Source organism: Lutjanus erythropterus, chromosome 11 (assembly GCF_056507025.1).
Source record: "Lutjanus erythropterus isolate fLutEry1 chromosome 11, fLutEry1.hap2, whole genome shotgun sequence".
Lineage (NCBI taxonomy): Eukaryota > Metazoa > Chordata > Actinopteri > Lutjaniformes > Lutjanidae > Lutjanus > Lutjanus erythropterus.
Window position 1 is genome coordinate 28,920,132 of NC_139327.1, and position 22,527 is coordinate 28,942,658.

The window sequence follows — 22,527 nt, forward strand, 5'->3', positions numbered from 1 at the left end:
GCTGATGATCTGGGCAGACATGAGTAACACATACAGTAGAGATAGGTGGATCGATCGCAAGGACAGATGTTAAAGTGGGAGGAAACAACAGAGGAGTGCGAAGCGGAGGGTCAGACTAGTCATCCGCGGTCTGCCTGTCTCCTAATAGCTCCCATGGCTCAGCTTGTCAGAACAACAGCAGCAGAGTGAAGGACTCTGGCTGAGGACATGTAGGGAGCACAATGGCTGCTCACTTTCTTTTTTTTTACTTTATCGTTCTCCACATGAAAACATCAAAGCCTGGCTTTTTTTTTTTCCTTTTTGCTTGAGCCTATGGCTCGATTTCTGTTGTGGCAAAATGAACAGATATTGATTGGCTGTGAGATGCAGCAGGAATTCGTTTCTTTGAGTCTTATCTGCCTTGAATTCATCATTTCTGCACAGGGCTTCGAATAAAAGATTACATTTTAATCCCACATATCATGGAAGAGACATGTCTCAGAAATTAAACTGCAAATACAGAATTTATAAAACCACTACAAATCCCTGTTGCAAAATAAAATCACTTGATCTGATAATGCAATGGTTGAGGCTTGGCTTTGGTTTAAGCACAAAAACAACATGGTTAAGGATAGATCATGGTTCAGAGCCTAAGAATGTGGTCATGGACTCATCTTTATCTCCAGCTCTGGTTTGGTCGATACAAACCTTTATTCACTGTACTGGATCAGAAAAGAAGGGGAAAAATGGCAGCACAGCCAGAACATTCACATCTAAAGCCTTGAATTACGGATTTTCTTGACCAAAGCGTGTTTTGTGATGGTAAAATTATTGTTTCTATAAATGCTGTCTAGTGGCTCTGGCCACTCTTGAACAAAAAGGTCACTCTCTGTGGGACGTCTTTTCATAATGTTGTCAGATACTTAGAATCACAGTCTGAGCCTCTCGGTGGCAAAAACAAGCACGTGTAGTGACAGTTCGCTTTGCAGCCTGTTTTGTCCCTGATGGCTGCAGAGCTCTCGCTCGATACTGGACCAATTTAAAAAATTGTTGTCCTCATTAGTCATTTGGACACAAAAACATGAGGGAAGAAAAGGGTAGCGAGCGAAAAATACTTTAAATACAGTTTCTTTGTCATTTTAAAAAGGTACTCTTTCCTCTGTCAGTTAAATTGATCCAGTCATATTGAACTGCTGACTCAGTTTTTAGTGGCAGGACAATCCCTGACCACGTTCATTCAAATGATTCCAATGAATTACATATTTGGAGAAAGACAGCATGCATCACAAGAGGAGAGAAATTATGTATTAGTGCATCCCGAATTCAAATAAAAAACAAGAAAAGAAGTTAAAAGTTTTATTGAAACATTCATCCACACTCTCTCCTCCCTCTGATGACTATTTGGCTCTATAAAAAAAAAAAAAAAAAAAACGTCCTTAACACTTCAGCCTCCTTTGGTCTCAAAGGATAATATTAATTAGTCCTACAACAACTAGAGGGCTTTGTCACTTGAATGAACACGTGTTGTTTGGAGGCGCTTGCTGTAACAACTGATGCTGTTGTTCGTCTTGGGTGGACAGTCTCAAAGGTGATGATGACGATACATATTTCATATCCTGTTAACAGTAACAACTGTTTTCAAACACAACTACAGATGATTAAAGATGGTCTATACCTCACAAACCATACTGCTTATGTCTTAATGTTTGTAGCAGTCCTTTTATTTATTTTCATTTTAACATTTTCTGCGTTTGTCTTAATCAGAAGTACTTTTACAAATGATTAAAAACCAGATTTGCTTTAGTTGTGTAACATAGTTGGTCTGTCACTGTTTTACTTTTACAAGGAAAAATCTGCAATATATTTACTGTAATAAATCACAAAATGACCATGATATGTCATCAGAGATTAAGGAAACAACAACAACACTACAGCCGTGGTGTCCTCCTTCATATTAATTAGATTAATTAATTAATTTCACATTAATTAGAATTGAAATTGATGCCGAATGTTCACAGAATTAGCGAGTATCTGTCTATAAGTTGTAAGAAATCGTTAATAATCTTTGAGAAGGTGCGGATGTTTATAACAGTTAAATTGAGCAAAATGTTAATGGAGTTTGGCAGACAGTGATACAGGAAGTTACTGAATTCAGACTCCAGTTTGTGTATTTTCAGGATAACTGACAGACAACTGACAGTTATAAGCAGCTGATAAACTTACAGAGACAGATGCCCACTGTGCTTTACTCTGAATGATTGGGTTAAGATGGACTGATTGAAATCCTGCCGCAACTTTAAGCAATTTCAGTTGTGTAATTGGGAAACTAGGCCCGCCCGTCAAACGGATCATAAGATTGTGATGTTTATGGCAACTTCAGCAATATCTGCTGCCTTTCATTCCCCCCATTTTCAAATTAATTCCACCCTAACCCTAGCCTTTTTTTTTTTTTTTGCTGATTCAAAAGCTTATCTGATCTTTGACTCGAAACCGTGATACAGTTCGAACCATTTCAGTTCTGTGATCTGTTACATTCCTAATTAGCTTTACAGCCTAATGCTTTTAGTGGTGTTTTGAGAAACTGTAAAGAGAGCACACAACTGAGCTAAGCAACGGTCTGCATTAAAAAAAAAAAAAAAATTAATAAGAGATTTAAACATTCTATGAAAACCGCTTATCTAGCAATTTTAAGAAATCCTTTGAATATCGCAGGATCAGCAGCAGACGCTAATTACTTTATCCTCGGGCACTGGCCTAATTCCACCAAATTTTGTTGAAACATGCTTAGAAGTTTTAGAGATATCCTGCTAGCTGTAAAAACAAAAGACGGGGATGATAATTACGTTCACAGGCAGCTTCCAACCAAAAGAGACTTGATTTCCCATCACTCACTAACTGGTTTAAACTGGTCGGATTGGATGGTGTGGCGTTAAACTGTCCTGAGCTGTGGCGGATTGGAAAAACCAAATCATGAAGACTGACTGAAACAAATCAGGCTGCATATGAATATGTGTGCCAAGAGATTTAACGCTGTCAGACTGCATGGACTTGTTGGCCATCGATCAGGCTCAGAAATCCTCTCTAGCCTTGGCAAACCCCTGACAACCGAGTTATTAAGTCCAACAATAGAGTTTGGATGCAGACGTTACAGCACCGGCGTATAAAATCAAGACAGGATGGTCGGTGTCAGATATCACAAATTGGATTTTCTCTTTGTCTTAACCTTTGCGATAAGATAAAAGCGTGCGGTTAGAATTTTATTCACGCGTCGGTCATTTATTGAATGAGTAAGAGACGATTTATATGTGTTCACATCTGCTGATATTGACAAGCAGAGAGTGATTGAAGTCTGCCGTCCTTTGAGGTGCTGCTTGATATGGGATCTGAAACAAGAAGTAGAGCAGAACGGCAGCCATCTGGACTTATAAATCATCCCAAATATCACTCACAGAGCAGCAGCGACGTCTGTCTCTGTTGTTATCTGTCTATCTGCCTCTCCAGCAGGCCCCGAAGACTGCGAGTGGTCCGTCCGTCTGTCCGGCCTGCCCGAAGCCTGTCTGTCTGCGTGTCTCGCGTGGCAGCTGACACGCGGGGAACCTCTTCTTTGCGGTGACAAATGACTCAGGCTGGAGTCGGCGCTGAGGCCTGTGGGACGGCGGACTGACCCGACCAGGACTGTGTTTTTGGTCCAGTGGAGCGTGAAGACACGCGTACAGGACCATCCAGCTGGTTCTGATTTTTGATTTTCAGCCTGTTAACGGTGTCCTCTTCCTCTCTGGTTTACACTGATTTCATCTTCACATGAAGCCAATACAACCATCATATTCATATATACAGAAAAAAGAATTATCAAAATTAAGTTATATGCAAAAATAAATACAATAGAAATATTTTTTTTTAAATTAGAGACAAATAACAGAATATTATATATGTATTATGTATTTATTTATTTAGTTTTGAGTAAATTACTCTATTTTTCTCTATATTTTTTAAATTCTGTATTTATTTGTATTTTTTATATTGTCATTTATTTCTGCATATGTTCAGGAAACATATGCTAGAATAAAAAAACAAAATATAAAAGAATAATTATGAGCATTTTTATATTTAGAATTTTGATTTATTTACGTGATTGATTTTTACTCTTCAGTTAAGCTGGAAAAACATTTTAAAAGATCAAATTCTTGGCTAGTTAACCCTGTAACAGGTCAACAACCAGCTGATTAAATGTATTATTAAATAGCATGATTTTTGTTAACTATTAAAAGTTGATGTTAATTTTAAAGGAATTTACAACTCAGCCTTGGCAGGAAGTTGCCTGCAAAGACTGACAACTTGGTCTTTCAAGGAATAACAAAAACAATACAGACAAGAATCAGGAAAAATAAAGAGATATAAACATATAATGCATTTTTTAAAAATAAATTATAAAAAATAAAATTAAATAAATACATTTAAAAATGTTACAGAAATTTCTTGTAAAACTATCAGAAATCTAAACTCAGTCTCAGTTCCTGGTGGTTTTCTGTGCTGCTTACTGACGAAAATCCCACTTTTCATGCAGTGTAAACTGAACTGATTCAAATTTTACAATGTCAGTCATCATCTCAGAATGTGTGTACTTCAAGTGTGTGTGTGTGTGTGTGTGTGTGTGTGTGTGTGTGTGTGTGTGTGTGTGTGTGTGTGTGTGTGTGTGTGTGTGTGTGTGTGTGTGTGTGTGTGCGCGTGCGCGTGTGTGTGTGCCCACACCAAGGCTCTAGGAGCTCGGGATCACATCTGGCTAGTCCATTTTATCAGAAGCCAATTTTGAACAATGTCTGTGAGTATCTGCCAATGGGAGCTGGCACGGCTCGAACAGGAACTGTGAGCGTGTGTTAGAAGTGTTGTAAAGCGCTTCCCAGAACTGTGTTTGATGAGAGAGGACGGAGAGGAAGAGAGGAAAGAAGAGGAGAAGAAGAGGGTGAGACAGCAAACAAACGTGCGAGCTGGGCTGATGATGAGAGGGAGAGAAGCTGAAGAAAGAAAGCTGGAAAGAGAAGGAAGGAATACGTGCCAGAAAACGATAAGTAGACAGTAAAGTTGCCGGGCTGAATCCCTGAACAGGTTAAAAAGAAACCCTCGCCTCTGTTACCAATTACTTTCAAGCCGCCTTTGGGCAAAACCACAGCTGCTGAGGAGCAGATAATAACATTGCAAGACGATCACTACATTGGAGCTCAGGACTTGTTAAAAATGAGTTCCAATGTATAAAAAAAGAAAACGGAAAGTATAACTAGACAGCCCTCAGGCATTTACTCCTTAGGTCGTCTGTCCATAGATGTAGTCATGTAATGCATCTTCTACAGTGTGTTACTGAAGGATCTGCAGGAAATATATAGTCATGTATCTCGCGTTCGTAGTCTCACACAGAGTTTGCTGCCATCAGGGTTGTGCAGGTTCACATGTAAACAGAGCTCGCTCAAAGTTCAGTTCACAGAGATTAAAATGAACGCTCATATTTCACATTTTTACATTTTAAACTAGTCCCAAAACTTAACTAGTTCACATTATTTTTTTCTGTGTTTGTTTGTTTTAATTTGAAACAGAACTTCCTGTTACCAGAGACACTGGAGTCTACATGATGACATCATACTAAATGGTGCACAATATTCATGTTTTTGTATTCATTTTATTAGTAGATGTAAAATTACTTTTAACTCAATTCAAATAATTAAAATTTTAAAATAGTAGCCTAGTCTTCTGCAACAATAGTGATAGACTTTTGCTTTAAACGCAGACGATGCCTGACATCTAAAAGAATTCAAACCACATACAGAACACTTACGTAACCTTATTAGATACTACAGCAGTAATGTGATTACTCTGAGGTGTGCTTTTATTTGAGATACAGTGGGTTAATATGACTTATTCTTTTAGTGTTTCAACTGTCCTCAACCATTGTAACAACTCCCCCCACCAAGAGGGCCGTGGTAACCCTCTGACTTCTCACATGAAATTTAATTTACTACAGTTTTACTGGTATATAATATACCAACTGTATTATTAATTAGTGCATGCATATATGTTTCTCATATCAAAAGGTGACTACTCTGAGTAGTCCAAGTTATGAAAATTTAAAAAGAAAAGTAACAATTGCCCCTGGTCTCCCCTATGTTAAAATATTGAGTTATTACCTGAAAATAATGAGAAACCTTCTGAAAATATCTACAATAATGACTTAATATCTTAAAATAATGACTTGGTATGTAAGTCGTTTTGAGAAAGTCTCCTATTACTTTGAGAAACACAGTCAGTATTTTGAAATACTTAATATTTTGACAGTTTCTCATTATAATGACTTCTTTTCTCATCATATTGCCATAGCAACAGACGTTTGGAGATGAGCGTATGATACAGATCTGTGTGTTTCTCACTGTTAACAGACTCCAGTCTTCAGTGTAGTTCATACACTTCTCTGACACACCACAGACTTACGGAGAAACACAAGTCTTTGTGATCAAAAAGGTTTTACCTCCGTCCATACTTGCGCACATGATGATGATGTGAGCGCTGTCATCTCTCTCGGGAGTGAACGGCGCTCACCTTCACGTTCATTAATTGCAAACCGATCCGTGCCGTTCATCGTTCACCAAAAATATGAGCACATTCAGTGAAGAAAAATACTTTCCATAATCTTTATGCCCCCACATCAGCAACAGCTGTAGTCCAAGGCCTTGCATTTTTTTGGGGTGTCCATATGTACATACATGTTTAAATTACCAAAAGTAAAGGTTCTCATAATGAATTTGTTTCTTTTTTCCTTGTGTGAGACTATAAACACAATATACACGACTATATATTTCTTGCAGATCCTTCAGTAACACACTGTAGAAGATGCCTTACATGACTACATTCATGAGCAGACAATTTAAGGAGTAAATGCCTGAGGGCTATCTAGTTATACTTTCAGTTCAAAACTCATTTTTAACAAGTCCTGAGCTGTTTCCAGAGTAGTGATCGTCTCGCAATATTATTATCTGCTCCTCAGCAGCTGTGGTTTTGCCCAAAGGCGGCTTGAAAGTAATTGGTTAAAGAGGCGAGGGTTTCTTCTTAACATACATCCGTCACCTTCCTTGTGAATGCAGTATCTCATGAACGCCTCGACAGCATGTCTTCGAATTTGGCACAAATGTCCACTCGGACTTAAGGATGAACTGATTAGATTTTTGTGGTCAAAGGTCACAGTGACCTCACAAAACTGTTTTGGCCATAAGTGAAGAATTCATATGCTAATAATGGCTAAATTAATACAAACCTCTAACAGGATAATATGATGAGGTGATGACAGTTTAAGGTCGACTCCACTGTGACAAAAGTATCACTCTTAAATATAAAATACGTCAACAACCGTTTGATGGATTTCCATGACATTTAGAGCAGACATTTATGGTCCCCAGAGGATTAATCCTAATGATTTTGGTGATCCCTTGACTTTCCCTGTAACGCTACTATGAGGTTGATATTTTGTGTTTTGAATGAAATGAAGGTTTGGATGGTTAACCACACCTGTCATCACACAGCTTGTCAGCCTATTGGGTTGCATGAAGTATAAATATTGGTTTGGTTTCCATTTATCAAACACTCTGATCAGACTGAGATCCATGCGTGATCCAGACATCGTCATTATTAAACCTTTGTGGTGCCGAGTGTGCAGGCGACGCCGGGCAGTTTTCAACCAGAAGAAAGAGTGACTTGATTAAATCTCCTCACTCACTCACTGGTTACAAAGATGGTGTTGTGACAAAGGAAAACACAGGCATTTGCAAAGTTACCACTGCTACCCCGAGCTGTGGTGGATTTGAACACAAACTAATGAAAGCTGACTTAAACAGAACATTCAAATAAATCAGGCAGCACGTGGATATCTGTGCCAAGAGACTGTACGCTGTCAAAATGATTGGACTTGTTGGCTATCAAAATGTTTCAACAACTATTAGATGGACTGCCATGAAATTTGGCAGACATTCATGTCTCCCTCAGGAGAAACTGTAATAATTTATGATCCCTAAACTTTTTATCTAGCACCACTCTTAGGTCAGAATTTGTCCAATACTTTGGTTTTTGACCAAATACCTAAAACAAAATTAATGACACTCCTGTCAGCCTCAGCTAAACTTTGCTTTTAGTTCTAATTAAATGATACCATGCAAAGATGCTAAACTTAAATGGCAAACATTGCAAAGTATAGCCTCAAAAACACACTAAAGTGGATTTAGACTAAAGAAAAGAATCTGAGAAAATAAGTAAACAAAAAATTAATCTCATAAATCCACAAGAATGAGATTGAAAATCAGGTTTTAAAAATAGCTTTTGCAGTGCCAAGAGTCCATAGTTTATTGCTTCTTTACTTAGTGAGACTCAGCAGCTCTTCACTTTTTAACTTTATTCTGACATGTCTTAACTATAAGAGTTCCTTGATTAGAGTAAAACAAAATTACAGAATATGGTAGGCTATATTTCAGGGGAAGTTGATAAAAAGCTAAAATAATTAGAACTAGAGGGGCACTCATAGAGTACAGACCTCTGCCAAGCCCAATAGATCAGTCTTCTATATGCAATATGCAAGCACATCTACTATGAATGTGGATATATTTCCAACACTGTTAAGGATCCTGCAAAATATTGACAGAGAAATCACTATATCACTGTATTGTAAGAATTAGAGATTATGGACCAGAGTAACCTTTAAATAGATTTATTTTGGTTATTTACACTTGGAAAATAAACAGTAAGGCTAATTTAGACATTGGTTGTTTCATACATACCAAATGCATTTGTTTCTACAGTGGTGTTTGAGGTGGCTGTAATATTTTGTCCTTTTTTAGCTCACTGTTTTCATAAACACTGATGTCAGAAATGATCTTCTACTGTTAATGAAAGTGCAAATTAAAGTGTAGCCGCCCCATGATTTGGTTCCATTCCAAACTTTTATGGGTTCTTCCATGGCCCATGCTACACCCTTGCACCAATTTTCACATTATTCAGAAGAGATGGAACCGATCTGATATAAACACTACGCTAAGCTGAGTAGGGATTTTCATTTCCACTCTGCATGTGTATGTGATCTTGTGTGTGTGTGTGAAGTAAGGAAATGTACTGAACGCCTCACTCAAAAATAAACCAATACAAAAAAAAAGACAATTATGGCCATAAAGCACCATATTCTGATCAAACACGTTACAAATATATTACAAATGCATGTCAAAAACACAGTACAAACTCTAACAACAAGTTACATGGAACATAAAATAGCAAACTTAAACTCTCAGCAATGCATCATGGGAAATTATGCAAATGAGGGCCATCTCTCAGCCTATCAGCTGCACATGTGAATGTCACAAGCCAGAATCCTACACCCTGCGTCCTGGTTAAAGGAAGTTACAATACACAAAACTACACAAGCTTTCCAGACTGAAGTTCGGTTTCAGTCTCACGCAATCTTACGACTACTACTTCAACAACTACTACTATAATAGCAATAATAATAATGATAATAATAATAATCTAGCCAGCAGCTTTTCCGGAATCCTGCTGAAAGAGGAACAAAAAAAAACAAATTGAAAACAAGCTCCTTGCCGGAGAAATAAACATTAGTTTTACATGTGTACATTTGTAAAAGTAGGGGACCACAGCCAGAGTTGATGCTGGCGTACAAACATATTATCATCTCTGTTTTTATAACACCTGCTGCACTCCGAGTACCGCAGAGGAGTTTGAATGCCGTTGCTCCCACATCAGCAAAAAAAAGCATCCACCCTCTTCTTCCTCTCCCTCTGATGTTCTCCCGCCTTCAACCGCACACAAGGTTCAGAGTATAATACTAGTGCTGAAGGTAAATCAATTGTTCCCCCATTGTTCACTTGAATGTCTGTGTGTGTGTGTGTGTGTGTGTGTGTGTGTGTGTGTGTGTGTCAGTGTATCAGAGTGGGTGTTTAACTGAGAGTAGACGACGGCTACGAACACTCCCTACAATCAGCGTATACTATTAGTCATCCATACAAAACAAGGAAGAACAATACATGGAACAGGAGGCTGTGCAAGGTTTCCAACCAGAGCAGTAATTACCTCCAACCTGACAAACAGAGAAGGCCTTCTGCGGAGGCGGCAGATTGCAGCAAAGCTTTTATCAGGATGCGAAGTGGAGGTAATAATGGGATAATTGTTTTGGACGATGGCTGCCTCTCCCGTCGCTACCTGTGCAGGCCTACTAACTTCTGCTGGCACCACGCTGGTTCGGCTTGGCAGTCGTGTAGTCCATGTCTGTGTGTGTGTGTGTTGGCATTTTGTCTGGGAGTGTGAGAGCGTCCGTCCTGCAGGAGTGGGTGTGTGCATGTGGGTTTGAAGTGTGTGTGTGTGGGGCGAGAGCCGGCCAAGTACACCATGTTTTCTGGATAGCGAGCGTGCCAGAAAGCGAGCAGGACAACACGAATTAAATCTCCCTTTCATCAATCGCTACACCTGCATCTCTCTCAATCCCTGCCCTGCCGCGCCAGACTAATCCATTCCTTTCCATTCTAATCCCCTCCCTTCCAAGTCTTCATTTTCAGAGAAGCTCTTCGTGGCATTTTCTTTTTATTAGAAAGTTGAGTGTGCATGGTGGCAAAAAATGGAGGAGAAGGAGAATAGATCTTTTGCAGCAAAGGCCACGAGCTGAATTTAAATCAAAAACACCGCAAATACCATTCACCTGTCCCCAGAGTCATCCTTCTGATTAGATCCCGACCAATATTGAGTTTCTGAGGCCAACGCGATTTAGATATTTGAATCTGATAAAAAATATATTGGCTGATATTTGTTTTTTTGGCAGAACACACGGTCCACAAAGTGTTGTTTCAATTTTGTCTCCTTAAAATGACTTACATGCAACTAATTTCAAACAGCAAATACATTTTAAGAGAACTATAATTGCATTTTGTATTAACAAGATGAAGTAGTGTTAACTAATTATTAATTACTAATTAATTCATTATCTTGTAAGTAACTGTTACGGAGCAATAAAGTGTTCACTGACAACATATTTCATTTGTTTTCAGCCAAAAATATTCAATCTTGCATCTGTTCGTAGTGATTGCAGCATTATTCAACTTTTTTAAGGTTATGTCAAAAACCTTTCCCGAACATTAGTTGAGGTTAAGTGTTTATCAACATCTGCCTGAAATCACAAGCTTCCTCTAACATTAACAAAGTGCTTTTGTTGCCTGAACTGAGCTACAGACAGGAAATCATATATATCATAATAATCATATATGTCCATTAAAGTATAATCACTTGAAACTAAAGATTGCTGTGTTTTCGTTAACTTAGAAGGAGATGTTTTTATCTACAGAGGGAACAAGTTCTGTTCACAACATCATGTTTCTACAGTAGCACAGAACAGTCAGAACAAACACCGGCTCCAGATATGACCCTCTGCGTTTTGTGCAAGTTTTGCAGCCATAGTTGTTTCTCCTACAAGCTAGGAGAAGGAGAGTGAGACGAGGTGTTTGCATATCTGCATGCTCACTGCTACAAGCAACTAAATCCTGCACAGTGGATCTTTAAGTCCTTGGTGATGCTGAAACATAATCATGAAAATCTAAATCTTTAGATGCTCCCTGCTGTTCTGTACAATTTCCTCTTATTATACTGACAAAATTTAAAAAAAAAAAAGCAATCTGGCCAGGATTACACTTCTGTTTAACACATATTTGCTGTAGCAACTTAGTGCTACATATAAACATAATTTTGAGGTGAAAGGGTTACATTTGATTAGTAAGAACTGTGACTAAAATATACAGAGAGCAGGACGCTTGATACTAAATTAGTAGTCAATAAAAACTAGCAACAATACAAATACAAAAAAATCAATAAAATATAAAATTGCAGCCTGAGCCTTTAAAAAATCAGTGACTATAACAAACATTAAATGAAATAGTGTGTGGTGAGGGGAGTGCTGCACTATAACATTAAGTAATTTTTTGTATTTAAAAATCTACTGTCACCAGTGAATAATCCTCATCTTATGTAAATCTGTCTTGAATTTAAGTATTAGGGGTGTGCATATTGTTGTACCGTTCAAAATGCATCATTAAAAATATTTTTTAGTATTTTGTCACATCACCAAGAATACTGCTATGACAGAAAACCCTAAAATATTGTGGTATTATTTTAGGTCCCTATCACCCACCCCTAAACAGTATCCTTTTTGTTCTCTCTATGTGATGCAAGCTACAGGAGAGGGTTTTACAAACATCATACAGTACATCAACAGACTCACTGAGATCTCTTCAGGTTCACTCTTCTCGACATGCAGTGAAATCCAGGAGCTTTCAGTCTGGCTTCATGTGAGTTAGTTAATGAGCGGAGACACGTGCCCTCCTCTGCTCGTTCACGGAACAAAACAAGTATAGGGAATACGCTATAGCTCAGGTCTGCCGGGAGTAATCAGAAAGACGGAGGAAAAAAGTGTGTGTGTTGGGGGGCAGGCAGCAGGGGACAGAACAAGAGTAGGAGGGAGGGACACGGGAGGGGACTGGGACACAGGAAGCGATGACACATGAACTTGGTCTAAAGGGAGGAATCATTGGGAAACAGAGAGAGATGAAGGCAGCAGCAGAGAGGAAGAAGCTCTCTTGAGAATCCATCATCATATATCTGCTCTTATGCCCTACTTTCCACCACATTATAACTGTATTTTATATTCTTTGTGCTTTATTTTTTAGGTAATGGTGGTTTTTGCCTTTTCCCCATTTGCCCCTCTTTCTGTCTGCTGAAGGATCATTCTGTGTTTGTCACTGCCACACGTGTCACTGTGGATTAAAAGCTGCAATGAAAGGCCTGTCATTTATTAAACAAGCTGCGCTGCATTTCAAAATAACGCAGCTTGAATCAAAAAAGAGTGGAAAAAGCAATGCAGTAAGCAAAAACACGCACGGAGAGGAGAGAAGAAAGCAGCGGCAGGGAAGGAGGGAGGGAGAGGTGGAGAAAAGGATGGAGAGCGTTGAGCAGGAGCAAGGCGGTGAGGGAGGGCAGATTAGAGAGCATTTTACACGCTGAGCTCTTCATCCATCAACACAATCTGCAAAGCTTTGAAGAGAGAAGAGATGTGCAAGCTTTTCATCCAGAAATGTTTGCTCTGTACTGCACAGCACGCTGCGTCTGTGTGTGTGTGTGTGGACATCATGCCCGTGTGCCTGCAGAATCAGCTCTGTCAGTCAAGCAAAGCCAGCGGTTCAGTTGAGCACCCAAAACCGACCGACATCGCACAAAATCACACAGACTGAAATGCATTTCTGCCTAACACGAGCTGACGTGGTGCGGCGCGCCAGAGATGAAAGAGAAGTCCACGGCAACTGTGATGAGCAACTATCTCTAAGAAGTTGGCTCATCATTGCTGCATTTCTGACACTTCGTCCTACTTTGTTTCCCCCTGCTGCAAGTGTCAAATCCACAAGTCTCCAAACCACCTGTGTATCATTAAAGTGTGTCAGAGATTTCCTATTGTAGAACACTGTTACTCATACTCTGTAAATCTTTAATGTAAATTTACAGTAAAATCTGAACAGTATTCTGCCGTTAAATAATCACAGAATGTGTGAGTCAGGAATGCTGCAGTCCTCTGATTGGATGGTTGAGGCAGTTGTGTGTGTATCGTACTGTATATGGAAGTGTTTTGATGCCGTCCTCATGAAGGTCAAACATTTCAGCAGTAAGAGAGACAGTTCTTCTCATCGTTTTTAAGTTGCACCTTCCTCAACACCTCCACTCTCTGCCCTCGTAGCATTCAGATGCAGAATTCTCATGAGTGCTAATGCTACATGAGTGCTATGATAATATATACTTCAATGAAATGAAGCACCCATGATTGTTCAGCTCATAAATTGATTAGATTAGTCAAAAATACAAAAAAAATTAAACAATTTTCAGCTGAGTTTCCAGAACATGTGCGAAAGCATTAAACTGCACGTGCCAATATTGTGATTTAACAAAACAAAGTATGCAATATTACTTACTGTGGCAGAGGATTTTATCCATATTGCACACTAGCGGTGTAGCAATCAACACAATATGCAAACCGTTTAAAATGCCAAAGTCACACAATAACACAAACAAACTATCAGACTGAGTTGTGGTAAAACAGCAACTCTCATGTTCTGTAAGGTAAAATTATATTATATTATTTTTTTTTAGGTGAGCCTTTTTAAGTGCCCCTGTCCTCAGCAGTACATCACTTACTTTCTGTGTTGGTACTCATATCTGCCTGTCCAAACTAGGAGTAATGTCTTTTTTTTTTCTTCTTTTATGGCCAAAAGCAGAAAGGAAAGGTGCTGCAGCTTCTTCTGTGACTGATTGTGTTAAATGGGCCTATGACATCGTCTCATATCGATCACAGGCCCCTGAATAAAAACTGTATTTTGTCTGACTTTGTGACATTGCCAAATATCATATCGTTGTCCAAAGAATTGATATAATATGCTTAAACTCGTGATTTACATCCCCACTCGTCAAATATAAAAGAAAAATAAACAAAGGACTGGAGGACGTCCTCCCCATTTGAGATCAATAGGAGACTCCACAACTTCATGGATTAAAAGGTGTTTTCTCAGCAAAGAGAATTCCTAAAACTCCTTGTGCGGTATGTCGTTTCCCAGACAACGAGCTCATCGCTTTGGACTTCTGTAGAGGCCCAAGTGATGCAGTTTTCTTCTTAACCTTGGCAACGTGCTCTGACACAGCCTCACTGTAGCAGCATCCGTGTGTGTGTGTGTGTGTGTGTGTCAGTGTAAATACACTGCTTCATCCAGACAGATTTCACAGACGCTTTTGGTGTCTGATATCTAATTCTGTTCTCCTTTGCTTTGAAGGATCTGTAGGGCCAGTGCTACACCTCTCATTTACACACAAACACACCTCCACTTTTTGCACATTTGCACACCTCTGCTTTAGCACTTCCTCTCTCTTTCTCTCTCTCTCTCTCTCTCCCTCTCTCTCCCTCTCTCCCTCTCTCTCGTTCTCTGTCAGGGTTGCCATGGAGGGAGGTTTTCTTTGCTGCCATGACAACGTGACTTCTCTTTGGTCTCCCCTAACGACAGAGGAATGGAGCAGACAGCGCCTGGCTGATGTAGATGTTTTTGGAAAGGTGATTCACACACCAGCTGAGATCACCTGTGCTACTCTTTGCCACGGAGGATTAGTGGCGGAAGAAGTGCTCAGCGTCTTTACTTAAGTCAAAAGTAACAATACAACCATGTAAAAATAGTAAGTAAAAGTACCGCATTTGAAAAATTCAAAAGTATGATCAGCAAAATATAGTCAAAGCCTCAAAAGTAAAAGTACTCGTTCTGTAAAATGGCCCATGTGACTGATATGTATTTAGAAATGACGCTGTTAGATTTTTTTATACTGAGTTTGAGTGGTAAGATATCCTGATGGTATGATTTTTAATGCCATCATGCATACAGACACTCCTCTTTCTATTAAAATTATGTGGAGATGTTATATAGTGTAAAATGTAGCACGAACCACCAGCAGTCAGTCTCAAAAAAAAAAAACAGAAGAAAAATGTCTCTGCCCCAGTTTGGATTTAGATCTGATGATAAACGGAAGCCTGCAAACACTGCGGCCTACTGATTGGTCAAAGTAGTGCATCGTAGCAAGTGTATAATGTGAGAGAGGGTCTGCGGTGTCAGAGACTGGCGGTGAATGTGCGGTGAATGGAGGAAAATCTGAGCAGTGAAGTTGTCGGCCTGGCAGTAAATGTACAGTTTCCACACTGGCTTCACTTTTCAGACCCAGAAGCTTCTGTCCATTATACACAGTCACTAGTCGCAAACTTGCAGGACCAAAAAGTAAATAACTGCCAATTATGTGTCCCTGCCAATAGATACAGTCAGGTAGTTTAGTCCTGAGGTTTCCTAAGGAACATGCGATAAATCTGAGGGGTCATTAGATATTTAATGGAAGAGAAAGGAAGAAAAAACAAAGTTCTTCTGCACAGATCTGTTTTCATTTTGTGGACAACTTTTACCTCTTTTGGCCTGAAACAGTTCTTTAAATGAAACCATCTGAGAAGTTTAAAGGGGAAAGCTCTCTTAGGTGGAACTGCTAACAACCCACTGACATCTGAAACAATCAGACACTGTTTTTATAGAGGGTGTGTTGTAGTTGTAGAGGGAGTACAGTACAATTACAGATCGTAAGTAAATCTGCTGCATGCATGTGTGTGACACGTAGAGAAGAAACAGATAAAGCATGATGTTCGTGTCTGCATGAGATGATCATATTATTACCTATACCTCCATTTGTTTGTCTGTGGCTCTGCTTGCATCTCTGCCTCCTGAGAATTTACACAGCAAACTGTCTGAGCCAATTGTAGGTGTATCTCTAAACCAACCTGGCAGTTCAACCTGGTCACACTGATTTAATTTTGGTAAGCCGAGGGGGAAATGTCAGATGAATAAACTTCCTGCTTCTAATTACAGCCAAATATTACATCAACCCACACACACAGGAAATGTTCCACTTGGACAGACATGAATCTCAGATCAAGTACAGTAGGTCTTACTTAGGAAAGCATAGAACATTTTGTTTTCTCTTCTGATACTGAACTAGTGAGTACCAATCCAACACCACTTCTGCATGAGAGCAACTGACGGCAGAAGCACTGAATTATTTTGACGATACTGACAAAGAAACTGTATTTATGTCATGGGCAAAGACTTAGATACCAAATCAGCATGTTGGATCAGTAAGTCTCCGGTTTTCATCGTAAACTCTCACCTTAAGTCTCTCGGACACCCCGTCAGTAAAGCTGATGGTGAACTCCTCCACCTTGGGAACCTTCAGCCTCTTCTTCTCTGTCTGGTACTCCGTGCGAGTTTTCACCACCACCTGGAGGAGAGAAAAACCGTTAAATCAGATAAATCCTCAGGGGCGCTAAAGGAAATGAATGGTGAATGGATGGTATAGTTGGAGCGAATGGTCAAGTCATTTCTTTTGTGTTTTTAAGCCACCGTGAAGCTTTAAACACACCTCACATTAAAGGACAATCATGTTAAGGATGTAGAAAGTAAGATTTAGAGACACAATGCCAAGGTGCAAGGTGTTGAAAAGAAAACTGTGCACACGGGTCCAAACAAAATTAAAGATGCACCAATTTATTGGCCAAACATCGTTATCAGCCAATATTCGCTTATCAGTAAAATAACAGGCAGTGACTAATGAAAGCAATAATTTGCAAATTTGTCAACTTATATTCAAATGACACTAGTACAAAGACGAGCAATTTCGAACTGATAAAGTTAGTTTTTTGTAAATATAGACTCATTCTGAATTTCATGCCTGCAGCATGTTTCACAAAGTTGGGACAGGGGAAAACAAAAGACTGGAGAAGTTGTGGAAAGCTCCAAAAATACCTGTTTGGAACATTCAACAGGTTAAGCATCTGTGCACCAGCATCTGTGATGGTATGGGGGTGTGTTAGTGCCCATGGCATCATGGGTAACTGTCACATATTTCAGCGAGACAATGCCAAGAGACATTCTGCATGAGTTACAACAGCATGGCTTTGTAGTAAAGAGTTCAGGTACCAGACTGACCCGCCTGCAGTCCAGACCTGTCTCCTATTGAAAATGTGTGGTGCATTATGAAGTTAATCAGTTTAAAAATTAAATATTTTATCTTTGCACTTTGTTCAAATTAATGTACATCACAAAGTTTTTTGCAGATCCTTGCATTCTCTTTGTATTTACATTTTACATAATGTGCTAACTTATTCGATATTCTCTATTCAACCAACCTACTGTATATGTTTTTTGCATACAACTACAAAACTACAAAACTATAACTTAAATTTGTTACACAACCCTGTGTTGAAAAACAATAAATGATAATGAATCCACCTTTTTTTTTTGGACACACAGACCTCTTCAGTGCACTAGTTTTTATGTTTACTGATATTCCATCGTGCATAGTTTAAATATGGAATAAAAATGTGTTTACTGCATCCTCTAAAAACCTGATATCCACAGCCACAAAGCGCCATATGAGACACAGAGTGCATCAGGAGGGCAGACATCTTTCCACAGTATTACACTCTGATAAAACAGAAATGCCATAAAAAAAAGTAATTTTAAAAAGAGAGTCTGAGATGAGTGCTCAATACACAAGGGTAAGTAAGGATAGAGGGACAGATGAAAATATAGATTGCTATGGGATACTGAATCTAGAAAAACACAATGCACATATAACACATAGTATAATATCACCACTGTCAATATACAGTGTCAGCGCAGTATATTGGAATAGCAGTGAATTCACAGGATCAAACAAAGATAAACACAGCTAGAAACCATCCTGCAGGAAACACTGGCGTCGGGCATCTGTTAGAGCTCCGCTGTACGTTAATAAGGTCTGTTGCCCAGAATCCAAGACCCCCAATCCAAAGGGGAAACATTGTGCTTTGTGCCGGCAGCTGTTTGGAAAGAAAGAGCCGGGGCAGCACAGCCCTGCCCCAGTACTGTCAGTCTAACACTCCTCAAGCAAAAAGGTTTGGAAGGCTCGGAGGGACATGGGGAAAAGAGACATAGTGAAGCTCCCGAACTCTCACATTTGTCTTTTAGTTGTGTTGTGGAAGGTGTTCAAAGAGTGTAAGCAGGGGAAGTGAGTGGGATTTCTCTGTTAATTTAGCAGCTGCATGTGTCAACCTCAAATCCGTCCATTAATTAAAAAAATCACTCTTTTCAGCTAATACTAACAGTCGTGTCCAAGTGACAAAGCCCTGTAAACAACCATAGGAGTTATTTATGCCTCCTGTCGGTCAGGAGCAAAAGATGAAGTCAAGGTGGACCGATGGGTCAACAAAACATTGGAGTGACGTGGGAGGTTGTTGTTCATTTCCTGTTTCTCAAACCCAGTCAGTGTTGGCTTTTATCAACCATGACCACAATTGTTCCCTGACCTTAACCAAGTGGTTGTTACTGTAACCATGACAACTAAGGTCTCCCAGCCTTTACAAAGTGGAAACCCTAACGCAAACCATGATCTTTCCTTTTCCTTAGTGTCGTCACGAGAATGGAACGGAACGGACACAATGTCACAATGACCATGAGCTTTGACCTTTGACCAACAACTGCTATCAGTTCATCTTTAAGTCCTAGTTAACATTTATGCCATATTTGAAGAAATTCTCTCAAGGCGTTCTTGAGTTATGACATTCACAAGAATGGGATGACCTGAAAACATAATGCATCTGGCCATAAAAACATAGAAACAAGATATAAAAGTCATTTAATTATTATTTTTTTCTCCACAGAGGTCCTTCAGAATACAGTCGAATGTGCACAAAATAAATCCGATGGATGTCAGTTATGATAACTGTGTACTCATTCAAGTAATTTCTGAGGTCTGGGAATGCAGCGACATCATGATGAGTCTGTAGACTCAAGCATCCTTGATCAGACGCACTGACAACATGCCAACAGTTTAGACAAATTTTCTAAACATAATACTTTAAGGTAATATAAGGTTGTTCTGATAACAACACCGGTTTCAAAAATGCTTTCAAAACAGCCTGAAATGCAAGATCGGGTATTTGCAAGTACTCGAGTTCCATGTCATATAATCAATTAGCTCCAAAATGACAAATTCTTTTAACCTGAACTAGGACATACAACAAACATAGCAATCAGGGGTGCAACGAATCACAAAACTCATGAAGAAAAATGCTCTGATCGTTTAATACTCATACTATACTGTATTATAGAATATTATAATAGAAAATCTATCTATCTGTCTATCTATGTATCTATCTATGTATCTATCTATCTATCTATCTATCTATCTATCTAAACATTTTTTTAAAGATATGTTTTTGGGCTTTTTTGTCTTTATTGGATAGGACAGCTGAAGAGCAGACAGGAAACAGGATGAAGAGAGGGGGGATGATGCGCAGCAAAGGGCCGCAGGCAGGAGTCGAGCCAGCGTCCGCTGCAGAGGACTAACAGCCTCAGTACATGGGGCGGACGCTCTACCAACTGAGCTGTAGGGCCGCCCCTACAGGATATATTTTTTTAAAAAGAAAATGCATTAAAAGACCTTTTACTCACATACAGTTTTCCTAATTCTGATGCAGATCAGACTGTAAGTAAAGTCTGTGTTTAAAAAAAAATGCATAATTTGTGCCCACTAGTCTTTTTAAGTATATAACAGAGTGATGAACTTCAGCCAGCACATAGCAGCAGAATTATTCACTCACTTCAAGTTTTTATCTATCAAACATAACATTATATATCTCTTCTACTTGCAACCACATTTGCACAATTCCACATTGAAAAATCAAAAACCCTTAAAACTAAAATCTTTAATAACTTGTCCTCTCAGCTTTAGTGTCAGCTCCTCTTTCATGGCTCTGACTTAACTGACCAAAATATATATATATATTTTTTTTTAACCAGGTTTCACCTCCTTACTGTACTTCGTAAAAAGAGAAAGGGTCCCTACTGCTTTTTGCGCTCAGAGGACGGGACAGACGCAGTGGAAGGTGTACAAATGACAAGGCAGAGGAGAGGTTGGATGGAGACAAAGAGAACAATGTCTCAGTGTCCTTGTGGCTAATTGTGCTGTTTCTGAGTGGCTCTCCGTCACTTTGAGACAAAGCCAGAAACTGCTGTGCACACAGACCGGCTCCACTATCCGAATAACAGCACCGTCAGTCGTCTCTTATCTGGAAGCTGAAGGCCACAGTAGGTGTACTGACTACAGTGCATTTGATTGGACCCCCGAGGCTCCGGAGCCTCGTGGCGCTCAGTGCGGCAACACCCGACGTCAGGCTTGTCAGAGTCGTAACTAATGTCTTAATTTTGCCTCAACTTTCTCATTCTCTGACTCATTTCACAACAACGTGCTGAGGGGTTCAAACACAGCGGCTCCCTCCGTCGCTTCATTACTCCTTCCTCTCCTGTACCTCACGCTCCTTTATTTCATATCACCCAATGAAGTGGTGATCAATCAACGTTGCCTCATTTACACAGCCCTTTAGCTATCAGCAGCTCATAGAAAACTACTGAACAAAGTGCCACATTCTCTGATTAGACAGGTCCAAATACTCTGTGGAAAACCATTTATACGTGAACAATTAAATCTTGTTTAACAAAGCTGGATGTAAAAAAAACATCATGTAAAAGATGCAGCCATGAACAGTGATGACAGGATCAATAAAAACGTAATTACGACTCGCTTTTTCTTATTATTTCACGGAGGCAGCAGCTCATTTTTTATTTGTGATTTCTCGTGAGAATTCATTCGTGTGTATTTTTTAGCTACACTAGCTGTGGCTTTTTCGAGATGGCGACGTCAGTCTGCTGGTCGGCCCGTTACATCGTCACAACTGCTGGATGGACTGCGATGAAATGTTGTTTAAATCAGTGGTTCTCAAAAGTTTTCATGTCAAAGACCCCATTTGATCAGATTTTGTCTCAGGTTCTCCCATCTAATATGTTTTTTGCTTTTAGATGTTTTATTACAGAAAGTGTGAAGTGTTTCCCCCATAATTTTACATTTTTCTAGTTTTGTCTCATATATGTTGCTGTTCTGGTCTTAGTTATGCTTAAAGTTAATGTTCTAAAAGTAAAAATCTTTGTATTCATTATATAATCATTACTTACATTGCATTGGTAGTAATTTCCTTTCTTTGATGGTGCAAACTCCTAAATGAATGCAGATAAAACAGTGATGTATGAAACCCATGACCAAATAGTCACACATTCTCTCATTGTGTTACTTACTCGTGGAATTACAGTGAAAATAAATTATTGCCCTTTTTAAAGGGGACCCCCTGGAACCTCCTCAAGGACCTCTAGAGGTCCACGGACCCCCCTTTTGAGAACCATTGGTTTAATCATCCGCAGTCCCTCCAGAGGATGAATCCAGATTACTTTTTGTGATCCAGATTTTATTTTATTCATATTAGTGTTACCACTTTCGATACCACGGGGGAAAAGTCAAAATTGATGGCATAAAATTTTTGATTTTTATTAAAAGATAAATATATGAAGGCTAAAGGCTTTGAGTGAAATCGCTGTCGGAAAGAGAGAGAAAGAAAATGGATAAGAGAGGGAGAAAATGCAGCTGATACCAGAGTATCAATGCAGAAAATGAGTACTGAGAGTATTTCAAATATTCAGCATTCATATTTATCGATATTACAGTATTTTTGACAACACTAATTTATATTGGTATGGAGTACAAAAAGATACAGCAAAGCAAGTTAAAGCTACTACAAGGAGTTTTTAACTGGTGATGATTTATTACTGACGCTGCTTCATGACCTACATAAATCAACAAGCTCAAATGAGATCAGCTATTTATATTTAGTTGTGTTTAATGGCTGCCACCATGTTGGATTTTCCTTGAAATAGTTGAAAGGAGGCTGTGTTTACATTTTCTCAGTCACAGTTACAGTGAGTAGTACGTCGGACAGTTAAAAAGAAGCGGGACGACATTATTACTGTTTGTGATATTGTGTGACATTAC

General features: G+C 39.2%; 1 protein-coding gene across 1 annotated transcript in view; it reads right to left on the reverse strand.

Moving 5' to 3' along the window:
• Positions 1-22,527, reverse strand: part of nsg2 (neuronal vesicle trafficking associated 2) — a 62,177-nt gene that overhangs the window by 26,095 nt on the left and 13,555 nt on the right. Inside the window, exon 3 of the mRNA XM_084729881.1 lies at positions 16,777-16,887. Within this exon, the coding sequence (XP_084586007.1) occupies positions 16,777-16,887 (111 nt within the window). The remainder of the gene's footprint in view (positions 1-16,776; positions 16,888-22,527) is intronic.